Here is a 21,079-nt window from a genome sequence, read left to right as displayed (position 1 = left end):
ATACACATTTCTCCAAAGAAGATACACAAAAGGCCCATAAGCATATGAAAAGATGCTCAACATCATTAGCCATTAGGTAAATGCAAATCAAACCCACAATGAGATATTACTTCACACCCAATAGGATGACAACTATCGAAAATTCAGAAAACAACAAATGTTGGCAAGGATGTGAAGTATTTAGAACCCTTGTCCACTGTTTGTAGAAACATAAAATGGTACAGTCACTATGGAAAACAGTATGGTGGTTTCCCAAAACACTAAAAATACAATTATCATTTATATGACCCAGCAACTCTACTTCTAGGTATATACACAAGAGAACTGAAAGCAGGCATTAGAAGAGAGATTTATACACCCATGTTGCATTATTGCATTATTTGCAATAGCCAAAAGGTGCTCATTAGTGGATGAATGGATAAACAAAATGTGGTATATACATTCAATGGAATATTATTCAACCTTAAAAAGGGAAGAAATTGTGACACACGTGACAACATGAATGAACCTTGAGGACATTATGCTAAGTAAAATAATCCAGTCACAAAAGGACAAATACTGTATGGTTCCACTTATACGAGGTCCCTAGAGTAAATCTATGTTCAAATGGGAAAGCAACCCAAGTGTCCATCAACAGATGAATGGATAAGTAAAATGTAGTATATACACATGATGAAATACTATTCAGCCTTAAAAAGGGAGGAAATTCTGACACATGTCACAACATGGATTAATCTTGAGGATACTATGCTAAGTGAAGTAAGCCAATCACAAAAGACAAAAACACTATGATTCCACTTATATGAGGTACTAAGAGAGGTCAAATTCATAAAGACAGAAAGTAGAATGGTGGTTGCCAGAGCCTGAGGGGAGGGAAAATGGGGAGTTAAGTGTCTAATGTGTACAGAGTTACAGTTTTACGATGGAGATGGATGATGGTGATGGTTGTAAATGTACTTTGCCACTGAACCATACCTTAAAAATGGCTCAGATGATAAACTTTATGTTATGTGTATTTTACCACAATTAAAAAAAATACTATCGCCCCACAAAAGAAAGAATAACTTGAAAGGAGAAACTTGGCAGATACCAACTTAACCAAGTGATCGAAGTTAACATCACCATTAATGGAACAAATACATATTATGTGCCTCCTGATACGATGCACTATTAAGGAAAGAACACTTATGTAATATTCCTGCCAAAAAAGCTTACTCAGAATCTAACCAAGAGGAAGCACCAGAAAAACACAGAGGGACATCCTACAAAATAACCTGCCTGTAATCGTCAACCATGTTAATGTCATAAAAGAAAAAAAAAAAAAAAAGGCTGGGAAATTGTTCCAGAATAAAGAAGACTAAAAAGACATAACATCTAAATACATTCAGGAACCTGGATTGGATTCTGTACTAAAGGGGAAAAAAATGCTGAAGGACATCATTGGAACAAATGACAAAACTGGAATAGGGGCAGATTGGACAAAAATATATCAATGTAAAATTTAGGGAAGTTGGTAACTGTACTGTGGTTTTTATCCTTGCTCTTAGGAAAAACACATTAAAGGGCATAATGTATAAAACCTACTCTTGAATGGTTCAGGAAAAAATAAGTATGTATATGTATCTCTATATATAGCTGTCTCTATAGATTCCAAAGAAAGTAAAAGAGAAAAGAAAGAGAATGATAAAACAAATGTGGCAAACTTTAAGAACACTGATGAATCTGGGTATACATGAGTTCTCTGCATGATTCTTACAACTTTTCTTTGAGTTTGAAATTATTTCAAAATAAAAAGTTAAAATAGATAAATAATACATATATAGACTACAATAAAATGGCAATAAGTGCATTTAAAAGACATTGCAAAAGTACAGCTTTCTGATAAAGGAATGCATCTTACCCCTGTAGTTGCCACAGGAAGTGGATTGGCTGTGTAAAGGCTTCTTTTTCCATCATAAACTGGTCTACGGTCCCCAAATATAGTTACTTTAAAATGCTGAACCATTGAGTCAACCACCTCCCTAAAAAAGGGAAAAAATGCATTCATATAATCCTCTGCATGATGAAATACAAAAATCTTAACTAAAGTAACTTCTTACACTATTTAAAGCTGTCCAAATTCTAAAAGATAATCATACATGGTAAAGATTTTGCTTTCAGGACCATGGCTTAGGATACCAGAAAGATTGATTTCTGGGAAGGGATGATATGAATTTCACAAAAGACAGAGAAGAATAAATCCAGTGAATTACTTAATCATTTCGTGACACAGTTGACCTGCAAAATATTATCCTTATAAACTGATCCAAAATCCCTTTCACCACCTCTAAGCACTACCTGACCCATTCACCTTTCCTTATCAAAGAATATGATGCTCTTTCCTTTGTGCTCAAATAGCACCTAGTACATATATCTATTAGAACACTTACTTCACTGTATTATAATTATTATTACATACTTCACTTCTACTAGACTGTGAGATTTTAAGAGCAATAAACACACCTGTATCCTGTAACCCCCCCATTCCTCTACCCACCCATTCTTCCAATGGTATCTAGCCAGTAAGGATATTTTGAAACCTCCATTTTTTTACCCAGCAAACATTTTTATCCTATATACTTACATGGGATGATATTAAAGTTTTTTTAGACATTTAAAAAAATTTGCAGACTACAGAGAGAATAATACCAAATATCCACAAATCAATATTTATTTTTACATACACATAATTTGTAAAAGCAGTGGAAAGATATCTAGAAGGGTATGTACCAAACAGATACAGTGGTTAGTTACCTCTGGAGAAAGAAGTGAAGAGAAGAATTATTTTTTATTTTGTTTACACAATCTAAATATATTACAATGACAGTATACTCACATAGTACTGGTATAATTTACAATGCATTTAAAAGAATGGGAAAAAAATTCAATTCTAGCCCAGTGAAGTAGAAGAGAAAGGAGAGAAAAAAGCATTTTCTGGAACAAAATAATTAAGCTGATTTGATACCCAGAGGAATTTTCCAAATGCTCAAAATTTCTATTTCCCCGCCTTTCAATTTTATTTTGCAAGTATTTCTTGCACCAGTCTTTTACTTTCCATTCCCAATTACCATCATCCTAAATTAAAACCTCATGTCCTAGTACCTGAATTATTTTAAGTTTCTTGTTTTTTATGCCTTTAATTTTTTCTTCTCCGGCCCAACTTATATCCCACTGCCAAATGAGTCTCCAAACCCCACTTTTATTCTCCAGGTACAAAAGCTTAAGTTAATCATGCTCCTCAGTTCATGCCACATTATCATCATTCATCTATATAAGACTCCTCTTCTAACTAATTGATTTCTTTCCTTCCATATTCATTTCTTATTCCCATTCTTCCCAATAAGTTATTTTTTCTAATGTGCTTGATAAACATTCTTCTGTTTGTATATATTCCTAACTTCACCCTCTGCACTAGGTTTTTAAAATCTGTTCACGTTGCTGTGGGACACTTAGTTCCTTGTGATGCAAAGTACTCCACATGTTGTCTACTTACTCTCCCAGCAATACAGACTCAGAGTATCTTTAACATTCAGCCACCAAAACAATGCTACAATGCAATATCTCCTTGTATGTCCCCTTATGAACTTGTATGAGAATTAATCTCTGGCTATATATACCCAGGAACAGAACTGTTAGGTCCAAGTGAATTTTATCAACTAAATGATGAAGAACTGCCAAACTGCTCTGCAGAATGGCTGCACTGAACAATCCTCCTGGAGGTTCCTATTTCCCTACATCCCAGACAAGATTTGGCATTATCCAGCTTTGCTTTCTAATTTTTGCTAGCTCAGTGGGTAAAACTAAAAGCTTGTTTTATTTAGATTTCTCTTATTACTAATGAATTTGAGCATCCCTTCATTATTTGTGTTTCTTCTTTTGTGAATTCCCTGTTTGTTTCCTTTGTTCATTTTCTATTGGGGTCCCAGTCTTCTTGTTGAATTGAAGGAGTTTCTTTGATATTCTAATGTTAATTCATTAACAGGTTTAGTTGTTGCAAATATCTTCCCCCAAATGTTACCTGCCTGTTAACAATGCCTATGTATTTACTGAACTGAAATCTTTAATGCTGTATCATCAAATTAATCATTTTTTCACCTTATGGTTTCATGCTTTTAAGGTTTTAAGAAATAATTTGCAAATATTAACTCACAAAGATGTATTATGTTTCATTAACTCTATAATTTTATCTATATTATGTTGGTCACTAATCCATTTGAGGTTCTTCTTTATAAATAGTATTATGGGAGAACTCAATTTTATTTTTCTCCCTACCAGTTTTCCCACACCATCTACTGAACAATCTATATTTAACTGATCAATTTATAATGCCAATTTATCTTATTAAGTTCTGATCTGAGTTCTCTCTGTTGTCCCAGTGGTCTCCTTGTCTGTTCTTGGACCAGTATCATATGTTTTCATGATTACTGGAGTGTTTTATTATGTTGTAATGTGGGGCAGGGCAAGTTCCTTTTCTTTCTCTAAGATATCAATAACTTAGATATTCATGGAAACATTTATTCAAAATAAATTTCGAGTCCTTCCCCACTGCCCCAAACTATCAATACAATAAGGAAAAGAAACATATCTAGTGCCCTACATATAGTAAATAATCAAAAAATATCTGTTGGGACTTCGCTGGTGGCGCAGTGTTTAAGAATCCGCCTGCCAATGCAGGGGACAAGGGTTCGAGCCCTGATCCGGGAGGATCCCACGTGCCGCGGAGCAGCTAAGCCCGGGCGCCACAACTACTGAGCCCACGAGCCACAACTGCTGAGGCCCGTGCGCCTACAGCCCCGTGCTCCACAACAAGGAGAGGCCACCGCAGTGAGAAGCCGCACACCGCAATGAGGAGTGGCCCACCCCCTGCTTGTCACAGCTGGAGAAAACCTGTACACAGCAACAAAGACCCAACCCAGCCAAAAATAAATAAATAAATTTATTTTTTTAAAAATCTGTTGGTTAAGAAACCCTCAAATAATACAAACTCGAGAGACAAAGCTAGTATGCTAAAAACAAATTAGTGTATTAAAAGCTACTGACAAACTACAACAATAAACAAAATAAAAGAAGATGAAACGTAATACGGGTAACTGTAAAGTCTAAACACTTACGTTTGAAAAGTTCAACTGCAATAAGAACAAATTAGAGGATCTAAACTTACCCACTGCTCTCGTGCAAAGGGGCTTTAGGTGACTATAAATCCAAAATCAACTAATACTGTGTAGTTTCTTCAAAATTAAAGAACTCAGGTTGCATATATTTAAATACCCAGTATAAGGCAGGTAACCATCCCATCAAGTATTACACAGGTCATTTCAAACTCTGGAGTACTCTGTTCAATTTGGAAAAAACTTAAGATCCTAACAAATGAAACATAATCATAAAAAGGTAATCCTGATAGAAACTCACATAATATGAGCAAAAATAAATCAAATTAAGGACTCTTAGTCTAGAATAGGAAAGAGTCAAAGGAAATTAGAGAAGTCTTCAGCTATTTTGACAGACTGTCATGTGAAAAACTGAGTAGAGTATCTTCCTTGTATGGGAGGACAGAATTAGGACAAATAGTTGGAAAATATAAGGAGCTAGATTTTGGAACAAAAATTTCCAACATTTGCTAACCACCAGAGTTATTCACGAGTGGATTACACTATCTCATAAAGTACCTGAGTTCATCCTTGCTAGAACTGTTCAAAAAGCACGTATGTCAGAGAAGATACCGACTAGAAGATTGAAATGAATAATGTCTACAATCCCCTCTAACAGTAAAATTTAATTAAGAGAATATCAAATAATGAAACTGCAGATCATAGCATCAGATACAGAAACTCCTTTATAAATAATTACACTAAATATTGATTTGAACTTAAGGCTTCTGAGCCTTTACAAAATGGTATTAGAATTCTATGTACATTGGGCAATTTTAACTTTAACCTCTTACTAATATGATATAATTAAATGATATATTTAGACTTTTAATGGAACTTTATTGTGCAAGTTAACAAAATGACAAATGCAGGAACTGCAACTTGTCATTTTTTCTCTCAAATGATACTGTAGCAAAGGGTAGTTTATTAGAATATTCATCAGGCAGGCATGTGAAACTAGAGGAAAAACTCTCTAAAACAGTAATTTATCTAGTCATCTAGTCAGCTGTAGCAGCAAAGGTACTCACTGTATTATGAAGAAAGTTTGAATTGAGAAATGGCCAACTTGAGGAACCTTTAAAACATGTGGTAACATATGTACTGGAGAAAAATAAGTAGACGTGAGTTTTTAGTCCCACTCTGCCACTAAATTGTTGGGAAATTTACTTGGCCTCTCTGAATTTAGTTCCTTTATCAATAAAAATGAGATAATAGTCTCAGGGCTGTTATAGGGACCATGTGGGATATTAGTGAAAGTACCTTGGGGGAAAAAGGTAAATATGTATCATACTATTTTTATATAAAAATTTAAGCATAATTATCTCAAAATTGTACTTCAAGAATGATATTGAGGTACTTAAGTCTTCCTAACAACAAACATACATTACAATGCAGTAGCATCAAATATAGTAAATAATACAAACAATGAATTCTGCTAATTAAGTTAGAAACTGTGAACTGAATTTTCTCTACATTGTAGTTTGTGGAGCACTAGTCTTTTATTATAACAATGAACAATGGGGGGGAGGAATCTTTTGTTCAAATGTAGAAATTTCAGGATAACATTTTAAGTGTGTACTGTTAAGCCAGCTTCTTAGCTTACAATAAAAAGAAAATCTACCATAACCAAAATACATAAAATATTTTAACTTCTAAAGCCGTATGTAGGAAAGAAATTTGGGAAAGAAAATCTGAGTAACTGGGTATAAGAACTTCTAACCAATCTTTAGTGGCTTCCTTTTACTAATAACCTTAGTCTGAAGAGGGAAGAATTCTTGCAGAGAATAATATGATGCATTTTTGTAAAACCTCAGGACAGAATTTTAAAATCCTGAAGAATATCTGGCGGTCACTACAAAAATGGAACCTCCCTGAGTACATTAGGTCTTACACAGGGCTACAGCCTACCTTCCCACTCTTACCTCAACCACCACTTCCTATATTCTGGTACCAAGTCTTTTGACTCCATCATGCTCTGGTGCACAGACTGTAAAGTAAAATTTAATATTGTTTTCAGTAAGTTCCACTTTACCACCTGACTCATACAGCAGAAAAATGGTAGGAGAGGGAAACTTTAATGTAAAAAGGAGAGGAAATTATTTTCCTGTTAATTGTTACTATAAACTCACAGAGACCCATCTTCATCTCATTTTTAGGTACCTCTTAATTCTCTGCTCCCAAAAGATAGAATGGGAAATATTATTTTAGTCTTTAGGAGAAGACGTAAAATAGTATTTTCCTCTAAAAGTGACTATTCACCTTAGTTTAGTATTCCCAGCTACAATAAATTAATTTGCCACTATAATACAGACAGAACAAAGGAAGATTGCTAAGGTATAACAAGATGCTAAAATCACCCAGAGGTTTATAAAACACCGCAAAAACAGCTGACAGCCTCTCCTAGTATCCTTCTAACCTCTAATTTATCTTCATAACTCTGTACTAAGTAGCAGAGAAGGTAGCCATACCTTTGCATCAAGTTAAAGTTTAAAGATTCAGAGTAGAGGAGAAAGGAGTTATACTTTAAATCAACTTTTTAATACCTTATAAAATTTGTAGTACATCGGAGCATTTTTTTTTAATTAATTAATTTGTTTATTTTTGGCTGTGTTGGGTCTTCGTTTCTGTGAGGGCTTTCTCTAGTTGCGGCAAGTGGGGGCCACTCTTCATTGCGGTGTGTGGGCCTCTCACTATCGTGGCCTCTCTTGTTGTAGAGCACAGGCTCCAGATGCGCAGGCTCAGTAGTTGTGGCTCACGGGCCTAGTTGCTCCGTGGCATGTGGGATCTTCCCAGACCAGGGCTCGAACCCGTGTCCCCTGCATTAGCAGGCAGATTCTCAACCACTGCGCCACCAGGGAAGCCCCTACATCAGAGCATTTTACCATAAACTATCTTCACTGCCAATTCATATGGGTGTGAATTCTTTCATAATCTTATATAACCACACTAGCTAATCTAGTAACCATTTCTAGTATTCACAAACAATTGATAGATTACTTTAGACTGAGCAATAGATTTTTTTTAACATCTTTATTGGAGTATAATTGCTTTACAATGGTGTGTTAGTTTCTGCTTTATAACAAAGTGAATCAGTTATACATATACATATGTTCCCATATCTCTTCCCTCTTGCATCAATAGATTTTTAACTCAATGTGGCTTACACTAACAATTCTCCTCTAGAACACTTCTCCCTCAGGCCACCATTGACTTCTTAATAGACATAGCCTCTTTTCAGTCTCTACGGTCCTTGCTTCTTTTAGCATTTGCCACTGTGATCAATCCTTGAAAATCACGATCCATGCTTTACTTTCTCTGAAACAGCTTCTACTTTGTCCTGGTTCTCCTACCTTTGCAATCTCTAAGTGTCTTCACTGGCAACCTGAAACAATAGTATCCCCAGAGATCTATTCTCAGTTTTCTTATCTTGACGCTACACACTCTCCCTAGCTTTTAACTATCACCTATATGCTGACACATCTCAAATCTCAATCTTGACTTATTTCCTGAGCTCTAGGAGCTTATTTCGAATAATCTATTGAACTTCTCCATCTTGATGTTTCTTACACAATTCAACCTCCAAATAGTTAAGAGAAAATAAAAAACTTGGTCCTTTCACCATCTGTATTTCTGTTAAAGCCATCAACACTGTACAAGCAAGGAACTATAAAGCCATTCTTATCTCTTCCCTTTCTCTACACACCTAAATTATTCATTCTTCTTCTAAATCTTATATCTAAGCCTCTGCTCCACCGCCACTGCCACTGCTATTAGTTAAGTCTTAGAACACACTATCTCTAATCTAAAAAAGTAGGTACCAAACACGAATTTTAAAAGATACATGCACCCCGATGTTCATAGCAGTAGTATTTGCAATAGCCAAGACATGGAATCAACCCAAGTGCCCATCAACAGATGAATGGATAAAGATGTGGTGTATGTGTGTGTATACACACACACACACACACACACACACACACACACACACAGAATGGAATATTACTCAGCCATTAAAAAGAATGAAATTCTGCCATTTGCAGCAACATGAATGGACCTAGAGAATATTACCCTTAGTGAAATAAGTCAGAGAAAGACAAATACTGTATATCACTTATATGTGTAATCTTAAAAATAATACAAATGAATGTATATGCAAAACAGAAACAGACTCACAGCTATAGAAAACAAACTTCAGTTACCAAAGGGGAGTGAAGAGGGGGGAGAAACAAATTAGGGCTATGGGATTAACAGATATAAACTACTATGTATAAAATAGATAAGCAACAAGGATATATTACATAGCACAGGGAATTATAGCCATTATCCTGTAATAACTTATAATGAGGTATAATCTGCAAAAATACTGAATCACTATGCTATACACCTGAAACTAATATTATAAATCAACTATACTACAAATTAAAAAAAATAGGGGACTTCTCTGGTGGTCCAGTGGTTAAGAATCCCTCTTCCAATGTAGGGGATGCGGGTTCAATCCCTGGTCGGGGAACTAAGATCCCACATGCCGCGGGGCAACTGAGCCCACGAGTCGCAACTAGACAGAAGCCCGTGCACTGCAACAAAAGATCCCGTGTGCTGCAACTAAGACCCAACGCAGCCAATAAATAAATATTAAAAAAAAAATAGTATTAGAGGTGCTAGCGGCTATGCTGGAGTATGAGAAAAAATGGTTAGAAGTATTTATATTTAATTTTCATCTAACAATTACAAATTGAGATGGACTAAAATTCATGAATAGGGATTGATACTGGTATCCTCATTTAGTCCACATCAGACGATCAGGTGTAACATATGTAGGTACACAAAGAATCCAAAGAGAATAATGGGAGTTCTGCAACATAAGAGTTAACAGTGGAACTCCCACTCATTCATTCATTTTCAGCATGTTGTAACTTATTTCCGTTCAAGTGTGTGGCACATATTCTATCAGGTTTTGGTACAGTAATCAGAACACGTCAAATTACTAAATCTATTCTTAAATAGTTTATTTCAAAATATTGTTTCCCACCTTTAATTTTTCTATAGTTATGCAATGTTAGAATAGTAGTACATGTCCATAAATTTAAAAATTTTAAATGTGTGTGTGTATATATATATCTATATATAGATATATTTATCTATTTATTGTTGAATGCATGGGTAAATATGTTTTAACTAATAGGGATGCATGATCAAAAGTTTGAAGACTACTGCAATCGCCTTCCAAATGTTCTCCAGGAAGAAATGCTTTTTTTTTTTTTTTTTTTTGGCTGCATCATGCCACTTGCAGGATCTTAGTTCCCCGACCAGGGACTGAACCTACTCCCTTGGCAGTGAAAGCATGGAGTCCTAACCATTGGACCGCCAGGGAATTCCCTAGAAATGCTTTTACAGAATCCTCCTACACTGTTAGTGGGAATGTATATTGGTGCAGTCACTATGGAGAATAGCATAGAGGTTCCTCAAAAATCTAAAAACAGAGTTGCCATATGATCCAGCAATCCCACTCCTGGGCATATACCCAGACAAAACTATAATTCGAACAAATACACGCACCCCTATGTTCACAGCAGCACTATTTACAATAGCCAAGACATGGATACAACCTAAATGTCCATCGACAGATGAATGGAAAAAGAAGATGTGGTATATATACAATGGAATATTACTAAGCCATTAAAAAGAATGAAATAATGCCATTTGCAGCTACATGGATGGACCTAGATATTATCACACTAAGCGAAGTAAGTCAGAAAGAGAAAGACAAATACCATATGATATCACTTATACATGGCATCTAAAATATGACACATATGGGAATTCCCTGACAGTCCAGTGGTTAGGACTCTGCGCTTTCACTGCCGAGGGCCTAGGTTCAATCTCTGGTCGGGGAACTAAGATCCCACAAGCTGTGTGGTACGGCAAAAAAAAAAAAAAAGAAAAAAAGACACATATGAACTTATCCACGAAACAGAAACAGACTCACAGACATAGAGAACAGACTTGTGGTTGCCAAGGGGGAGGGCGGAGGGAAGGGCTGGATCGGAGTTCAGGACTAGCAGACGCAAACTATTATATATAGAATAGATAAACAACAAGGTCCTACTGTATAGCACAGGGAACTATATTCAGTACTCTGTAATAAACCATAATGGAAAAGAATATGAAAAAGAATGAATACATACACACACACACACACATAAAAAAAACTGAATCACTTTGCTGAGCACCAGAAACTAACACAACATTGTAACTCAACTATGATTCAATTAAAAAAAAAAAACACTGAAAAGAAAGAAAGAAATGCTTTTAAATATAGGTGTTCCTCATTTGCTCAAAAGCCTCCAGTGGCTCTCTACTCTTTCTGAATTCACAAGCCTTAGCATGGATTTAAGATCCTTTATAACCTACTTGCTGGCCAACTTTTACAGACTCTAGCTACTCTATTTATACTGGCCTATTTCTGTTACATAAACATGTCATACCTTTGCTCATGCTCTCTCTCTATGGATTATTCTTTCCCCTAGTCCACTGGGTAACTATTCAGCTCAGGTAACAATGTCATGTACCCTATCTTCCTCGCTAACCAAAAGCAGGAATCATTACTCTTTTATCACAGCACATACTGCACATCTCACAGAACTTGTCACTCTATACAGACTATATAATCCTTGGCAGGAATCATGTCTTATTTATCTTGTTATCTCCAGAACTTAGCACAGTGCCTGACACAAACAGGGGCACAATAAGTTAAACAGTTAATGAAAACATAGAGAAGATTTTTAAAATGATCTTTTTAAAAGTTACTGCAGGCTTTAGAATTATAGTTCTAGTCAGGATCCATATATCCTGAAATCTAGTACTAATAGCATTCTGCTTTGGTACAATAATATGGTACATTCAGATAACTGCTTTAAATTAATTTAACTCAGCCTAAGGAAAAAAATGGAGCATACTAGAAGTAAACAAGTCAAGGCACATCCTACAATGGAATACTATACAGCTGTTATTGTAATTTAAATCTACACAGATAGATAGATATTAGGAATAAACCCTACCTGCTAGTCCCTGATGTTTAGACATATATTTATTTGTAAGAGTATCTTTGAATTTCAAATATATTGTAGGAATATTAGCCAAAAGGTTAATTTCTACTGAGTAATTTATTTAAATGCTACTTTAAAAGAATTTTGAGATTTGAAATAATCACCATCTATTAACTTTCCTATCTTCCAAGTGACTAACAACTAACAAGGAAAATAAAACTTGCTTTTTCTTTCTTTTTTTTTTTTTTTAATGTGGGATCTTCCCGGACCAGGGCTCGAACCCGTGTCCCCTGCATTAGCAGGTGGATTCTTAACCACTGCGCCACCAGGGAAGCCCAAAACTTGCTTTTTCTTAACTGACATATTTTGCATGATATAGTTTCCCCAAGATAGCTAAACATTCAAAACTATACCATTTGATTTTCACTGGCAGTGTTTTCTGGTGTATGTCTTCTAAACCATTTTAATCAGAAGTATACCCCTCTACAGATAAGACACCAAAAGAACAGCTGGCAAAAGAAAAAAATAATTGGACTTCATCAAAATGAAAAATGTTTGTGTTTCAGAGGATACCATCAAGAAAGTGAAAAGGCAGCACAAGGAATATAGCCAATATTTTACAATAACTTTGTATGGAATATAATCTATTAAATATCAAATCACTATTTTATATACCTGAAACTAATAATATAATATTGTAAATAAACTATATTTCAATTAAAAGAAAAAAGAAAAAAATTTTTAAAAGGAAGTAAAAAGGCAAGTTGCAGAAAGGGAGAAAATTTTTGCAAATCATCTTATCTGATAAGGTATAAAGAACTCCTACAATTCAGTAATGAAAAGGCAAATGATCCAATTTAAAAATGGGCAAAAGACCTGAATAGACATTTCTCTGAAAATATACAAATAGCCAATAAGTGCACGAAAATATGGTCAATATCACTAGCCATCAGGGAAATGCAACAAAGTAACAATGAAATACTACTTAACACTCACTATGATGGCTATAATCAAAAAGACAGATAACAAATGTTAATGAGGATGTAGACAAACTGGAATCACCACACACTGCTAATGGAAATGTAAAATGATGCAGCCACTTTAGAAAAGAGTCTGGCAGTTCCTCAAAAGGTTAAACATAGAGTTACCATATGATTCCCCTCTTGGGTATACACTCAAGAGAAATGAAAACACGTCCCACACAAAATTCTGTACATGAACGTGCATAGCAGCATAATTCTTAAGAGCCAAAATGTGCAAACAACTCACATGTCCATCAACTGATGAACTGATACACAGAATATCCATACAATGGAATATCATTAAGCAATAAAAAGGAATGAAGTACTAATACATGTTATAACATTATGTGAAAACGTGAAATGAAAGAGGTCAGTCACACAGAAGGCCACATATTGTATGATTCTATTTATATTTAAATGTCCAGAAAAGGCAAATCTACAGAGATAGAAAGTAGATTAGTGTTGCGCAGGGACTGCAGGGAGGGAGGCAATGGGGAGTGACTGCTAGTGAGTATGGGATTTCTTTGGGGGAGGACAAAATGTTCTAAAGTATGACTGCAGTGACAGTTGTACATTATCACTGTGAACATACTAAATGCCACTGAATTGCACACTTTAAATGAGTGAATCGTATAGTATGTGAATTTTATATCAATAAGGATGTTATTTAAAAAAAGAATGTCCTGTACTTCCCTGGTGGCGCAGTGGTTGAGAGTCCGCCTGCCAATGCAGGGGACACGGGTTCGATCCCTAGTCCGGGAAGATCTCACATGCCGTGGAGCAACTAAGCCCGCGAGCCACAACTACTGAGCCCACGCACCTAGAGGCCGTGCTCTGCAACAAGAGAAGCCACCGCAATGAGAAGCCCACGCACCGCAACGAAGACTCAAAGCAGCCAAAAAAAAGAAAAGAAAACAAACAAACAAAAAAACCCAATGTGTTAAAAAGAAAAAAAGAATATCCCTTTCTTGCACACTACCCTGTTATAACACTATGCCAATAATATTCCTAATAACAGTAGAAGAGAGTTTCTTCAAACACTCTGACTTGCTATTTCTATTTAAAAGCCAAAATCATATCAATATAGATTTTTTCCTTCTAAGATTCAATCATTAGAATTACATTACATCCATATGCACTATGCACAAACATTCAGCACTATGTCATTAATCATAATAGAATAGTAACAGCAATCATACTAGTACAATGATTATAAGATAATGCTTAATTTGTAAAAGAAAATTAAACCAAAACTTCGATCACAATCTATTACCAACTATTTCAACATTCCTTCAAATCTTTATGCAAGGAGATCTTGCATTTATAATCATGCTGCATACACAACTTTCCCCATCTATTTCACTATTTAACAATTTTGAATAAATATGGAACAGTCTATTCATGGTTTATCCTCATATATATTTAGTAGTTGTACAAACTAGCATAAAAATCTCAAATTACAGATTTTATACTTCAGGTCATAATATTTCTAGAAATTAATTTTTAGTTATTAAGACCATTCACTTGTTAAAAAAAAAACTAGAAACATCTGAAATCTGCTTTACATGTTCTTTTAACTAATGATGATTTTATAATCAAATAATTAAATAGGGAAAAAAAGAAACACACAGACACACACTCCCCAAAGAAGTGAGGAAAGGATAAAAAAAGCAACAGACAGAAAGTCTAAAGTAGAAAAATTGACTCACAAGATGATTCACAAGCATTTCCTGGATATTTTGTCCAAGAAAACTCTTCTGACTAAAGTGGAAACTTGTTTGGCTGCAATACATCATTCTACTATTATGATTAATGCCACAGTGCCAAATATTTGAGCATGTGGCATATGGACAAGAGAAACCTCATATGTGTTGATTTAAATACTGCTGCATTTTGGCCCATAACTGTTTAGTTCATATTGAAAAGGAATTGTGAAGTTCTATTTAGTTTCTTCTAACTTCTAGAATTCTAGTTGTTGAAGTGTAAGAACTGAACCAATTTAGGAAGCCCACCAACAATTTTAACTGACTAGTTACATGATATTTCAAAAATTGAAGACAAAAGCTAGTCTTTTGAAGAAAATAAAGGGAATAAGCTTTGTGGATATTGACATAAAATTAAATCAATATTATTAACAAAGTATAAAGTTGGTTAACGCCAATTTTAGAGTCCCAAGGAAGTCCTATAGCTCCTATCAAAACTCAAATAAAAGGTACACGATAAAAAAAATTTCCATTTGGGAACATCTAAATTACAGATCCTTTACTCCTACTGACCAATAACGTAAGAAGACATAGCAACATAAAGATGAAATACAATTAGGGATGCCAAAAGGACTGTAAGTTAAAACCAGAATGTACCACGCTAATTTATTATATACATTTTCCTCCCAAACTTAACCAACACGTTGAGCATCTACATGTGAAACTCTATGGTACGCAACTTCATATACACACATATAACATGTGATTATTCCTCTACCAAAAAAAAGGTAGGAAAAAGAACAAATCTAATAAACAATTTTGTTCTTTTTTACCCAACGTTATTGCCAATGCCCTAGTCCCTCATAACTCATCTGAAATACTAAAAAAAACTTCAATTGACATCCTTCTAAGTCCCAAGCCTCCAACTCCTACCACTTCCTCAATTCCATCCCATTTTGTCTTCAAGTGATTTTGTTTTTCTAACATTTTCATCATATAATTTTCCTATTCAATAAATAACGTATAAGAATTCTTCACTATATACTGCTAAAGTTAGGGGCAATTTTTTCAGGCAGGGCAAGGTGGAGAGGCAATAATAAGGAATTCAGCTAAGAAATATCTGTCTTAGACATTCTATCAGTTAAGAGATTTCCTTAGATTAATAAATGCCTTTTAAAAATGTAAACATCTACCAGAAAGGTCAGAATTATCCTTCATTCAAATTTACACATTAACACCCCAGTTCTGAGAAACAAGAAAAAGGGAATTTGAGAGTGCAGCATGAGACAGTTGGTCCCTGTAAGCCCAAAGACAGACAAAAGAGAAGGACACTAACATAAAGACTAACCTATATATCCTAGGAGAGAAGGGTAGGGCACTGAAAATCCATATCTAGGTATACAAAGCCCTCTATAATGTCCAGTTCTCTTTCCTGTCTCCCACCAACACACTCATCCCATTTTACTTTTATAAGCATTTCATTCATTTTACTGAGTATTTATTATGTGTCAATCATTGAGCTAAGATCAGGGCTACAAAGATGATAAAGAATATTACTTTTCATGAAGAGGTTATACTGAGAGAAGAGGGTAACAAATAACGCACTAAAAATAATGTAACGAAAGTGTACACCAACCAAGTACTACAAGGTCATAGTAGAATGAACTACCATCTGGCCTTTCGGCTGGAACCACCATCTTCCAATAATTCATCAAAATGACCAACACAAAGGGAAGGAGGAGGGGTACTTGCTATATGTTCTCTAGGCCTTTTAGAAAACATGGAGTTGTTCCTTTGGCCACATACATGCGAATCAAGAAGAAAGTGATATTGTAGATATCAAGCGAATGGGCACTGTTCCATAAGGAATGCCCCGCAAATGTTACCATGGCAAAACTGGAAGAGTCTACAGTGTTACCTAGCACAATGCTGGCATCGTTGTAAACAAACAAGTTAAGGGCAAGATTCTTGCCAAGAGAATTAATGTGCCTATCAAGCACATTAAGCACTCTAAAAGCCAAGATAGCTTCCTGCAATGTGTGAAGGAAAACGATCAGAAAAAGAAGGAAGCCAAAGAGAAAGGTACTTGGGTTCAGCTGAAGCGCCAGCCTGCTCCCCCCAGAGAAGCACACTTCGTGAGAACCAGTGGGAAGGAGCCTGAACTGTTGGAGCCCATTCCCTATGAATTCATGGCATGATGGGTGTAAAGAACATAAAAGACCTGGACTGTACATATGTTTCTCTTAACTGAGTAGAAGTGTTGTGTCCCTTCTCCCAAAGAAATATTTAAAGCACATTTTAACTGTGTCTGAATTCAGTGGGTGATGTCTTTACTTTTCAAATTTAGTTGTTTTTCTTCCTGAAAGATGTGAGGTAATTTGTTGTGCAATATACTCCACTGGTTAATAAACTGTCAAATATTATTTGTAAAAAAGAAAAAGAAAAAAAGAATGAACTACCGTCTGACTATGGAGTTCAAAATGTTTGTCCTGAAAAATAATAGAAGTTTGCCAGATAGGTAAGGGCAGAGAGGGCATTCCAGGTAGGAGTTGCAGAATATGAAAAAAGATAAAGGTTAGAGCCAAACTAAGAAAGGTATGCTATAGTAAATTTGGGATGTTATTCTGTAGGCAATAGGGAGCTGAATACATTTTAAAGTAGGGGAGTGATATAATCAGATTTCTTATTTAAAAGAATAACTACGCCAGAAGTATGGATACTTAACGAGAATGCGGAGAGAAAGAAATGTTAGGGGAGACCAATTTGAAGATCATTACAATAGTCTAGATAACAAATAAGGGTCTGAAACCAAGGTGGTAGCAGTATGGATGGAGAGGGGCCAAATTAGGGAATAATTTTTGAAACAGAAGCAACAGGACTTGATAACCAACAGGAGGAAAAAGAAGGTCTAGTTTGGGAATTTAGGTAGAGGAAAAGAATATAGTAGTATAAGCAGAGTGTGGGGATGGGGATTGAGAGAATAAGTTGTTTTGACCTGTGTTTGAAGCACTTTATAGATATTCAGGTGTCAAGTCTGAAGCTCAGGAAAGAGGTGGAGGCTACAGCAAGATTAGGAAGTCATGTACTCATAGATGGTAGCTTATTGTAGTACCTGACCAGAACCTCCACCTTAAGCCTGGCTTAGGCTCACTAAACCTGGTTCTTCTCAATTGTTGTACCTTTGTTACTGCTGCCTTATCTTTAAAAAAAAAAAAAAAAGTGTTCTCTTTACTACACGATCTGCAATTCTACCAACTGTTTAGATTAGCCCAATTCCTTTCCTTCTTGCTTTACAAATATTTCTTAATGACTATCAAGTCAGGATTCTGGAGTGCTGGTCTCACCTTTGCTACTAGAAATGTGTGTTGTTGAGTAAGCCTCTCAACCTTTCTGGATTTCAGCTACAAAAAAAGGTATCAGGAAAAAAAAAAAAGGCATCAGATTAGTTGATATCTTAGATTCCTCCACTTGTAATACTCCACAACTTGCTTCCTGACCTCAGAAAGAACTCTTTGTTACATGTTAATTATAACACTCATATGATGGTTTTCTTTTATATGTTATTACAAAGTCTCTTAGTGCTCATTCACTTCATATTTCTTATGTGTCTTATCTCTTCTACTAAATTACAAATTTCTTGACAGCAATAAATCTGTGTTTTAAATGAAGGCTCTTAATAATAATATTTACTGAGTAAGAAAAGGTTGGGGTATTTGATAGTACAAACTAAAAGGCTAAGTTGAACATCATTGTTTTCTAAATGTTTTGTCCATAAGTCTTTCTTTTTTTTTTAAACCCTCCTTTGTGGTGTACACCACATCATAAATTCCTTTTCTGTTCCTGTATCATCTAAACCACATCCATATCCATAGTATTTGGGGGAAGTGAAAGAAGCTTATTGAAAGCAGATTGATAAATCTTTATATATCATATATACTTGTTCCTATAAAAGAGTAGGGAAGAGTTAGGAGTTGAGGATCAGGAGAACAGAAGGCATGAAACCATGACAACCACCATCATCTTAAAGGGAACATCACAAAAGGGGTAAATAAGGTCGAGGTGGGGTGGGAAGAAAAAAGAAAGCACCAATAAATATTACCTAATAGCAAAGGAAAAAATGCTCAGTCTGATTTCAAGAGCACATAAAAATGACTTGCACCTTTTCTATTATCACAGAGAAAACATATGAATTTACGTTATAATGGAAAAATTTCAAGGCTGTTTGTAGATTTTTCCCATCATCACACCTCTGAAGTACAGTCAATTTCAAAGCAAATTACCATCTGTTCTTGGTCAAACTGTTAGACATTATCATTGCTATTTAGATACACAAGATAAACATAATTTCTAAAGCAAAGACAAATACCAAAAGCAAAAGATCTCTGAATTCTTACCTGTTCACTCTCCTAGGACACTTGTCTGGTTTAATATCTACCTCATAGAGGTAGACATCGATCTTTGGAATTTCAACTTGAAAACAGTTAGCCAGCAATTTAATGGGTTTGCCCATGGTGCCATAGCCAGGTCTTCTGGGCACCATGAGTAGGGGCTGGGCCCCAACGGGTCCTGCCAGGAAAGGGGGAAAAAAGAGAGAAACACTCTTACAAGCTGCATTTAATAATCCTGTCAGTCAGAGTAAGTTAGAATTTTAAGTACAGTTGATAATGCTTGAAGCCTAGTGCTGAAAGATGACATCGTTTCTAACACCAATTTCTTTCACCCCACTTTACTTTCCTCATTAAAACAAACATAAAAAGAAACAAAAACTGGGTACCTCTGGAAAATTGTTTTGGAAGGGGTAGAAAGGAGCACACAAACCCAGGTGAGCATAAACAAAGCACAAATTGTATCCAAAAAGTATGCAACCAATAGCAAAGTAAACTTAAAGAAGGGTAAGAGCAAATGAACAAAATAAAAAACAATATGCAATAAAAAGGATCAACAAAGCACAAAATCAATTATTGGAAAAGATAACTAAAATTGATAAATTCCAGTGATTTTTATAACAGAAGAAAAAAAGGCTTAAGTAACCAATATAAACGGAAAAAAAAGTATCAGTATCACTACAGATACAGAAGACATTACAAACATTGTTAATAAATTTGAAAGTTTGATGAAATAGACTAAGTCCTAGAAAGATACAGCTTACTGGTACACAAAAGCATATAAAATTTGAAAAGTTCTCTTTTCAAATAAAATAAAATGTAAAATGGTGCAGCTGTTTTGGAAAACAGTACAGTGGTTCCTCAAAACATTTAAAATAGAATTACCATACGATCCAGTAGATCCATGATCTACTTCTGGGTATAAACCCAAAAGAATTGAAAGCAGGGTACTGAAAAGATAATTATACACCTGTGCTCATAGCAGTACTATTCACAATAGACGAAAGGTGGAAGCAACCTAAGTGTCCACTGATGCATGAATGGATAAAGAAAATCTGGTATATACCTATAATGGGACATCAATCAGCCTTAAAAAGGAAGGAAATTCTGACACATGCTACAACATAGATGAAACTTGTAGAGGTCATGCTAAGTGAAATCAGCCAGTCACAAAAAGACACTGTATGATTCCACTTATTAATACCTAGAGTAGTCATATTCATAGAGACAAAGCAGAAGGGCGGTTGCCAGGGGCTGGGGGAAAAGGTAGAAAAAGGAATTGTTGCTTAATGAGTATAGTTTCAGTTTTGCAAAATGAGAAGAGTTCTGGCGATCGGTTGCACAACAATGTGAATGTACTTAAATACTACTAAATTGTACACTTAAAAATTGCTAAGATAGCAAATTTAATGTTATATATATTTTATCACAGTTAAGAAAAAAACAAACCCTAGGTGATATCTAGCATTAAGTTTTTGAAGCTCAAAATGTTGTAGCTTTGTTAAACAAACTTCAAACAATAAATTCAGTTAGTAAATTAGTAACTATTATCTAAATGAATTTACATGTTAAAATATCTGAAAAGTCCTGTAACTATTTGAAAAAATTAAATATTCACACACATGCACACACTAAAAAATTCCAGATCCATATGGCTTCACTAGAGAATTATACCAAACATTTAAGGAAAGAAATAATACTAATCTTAAACAAATTCTTCCAGAGAATAGGAAAAAA

At 35.1% G+C, this 21,079-nt stretch overlaps 1 protein-coding gene across 1 annotated transcript in view; it reads right to left on the bottom strand.

The window, feature by feature from the left end:
• AGO3 (argonaute RISC catalytic component 3) overlaps nt 1–21,079 on the bottom strand; it is a 129,435-nt gene that overhangs the window by 88,994 nt on the left and 19,362 nt on the right. The window contains exons 2-3 of the mRNA XM_007182514.3: nt 19,352–19,523; nt 1,901–2,021 (exon numbers count right to left, since the gene is read on the bottom strand). Of these exons, the coding sequence (XP_007182576.1) occupies nt 1,901–2,021; nt 19,352–19,523 (293 nt within the window). The remainder of the gene's footprint in view (nt 1–1,900; nt 2,022–19,351; nt 19,524–21,079) is intronic.

The sequence above is a fragment of the Balaenoptera acutorostrata genome, chromosome 1, assembly GCF_949987535.1.
Source record: "Balaenoptera acutorostrata chromosome 1, mBalAcu1.1, whole genome shotgun sequence".
NCBI classification, from domain to species: domain Eukaryota; kingdom Metazoa; phylum Chordata; class Mammalia; order Artiodactyla; family Balaenopteridae; genus Balaenoptera; species Balaenoptera acutorostrata.
Note: the sequence above shows the minus strand (reverse complement) of the source record. Positions and strands in the feature narration are given on the sequence as shown.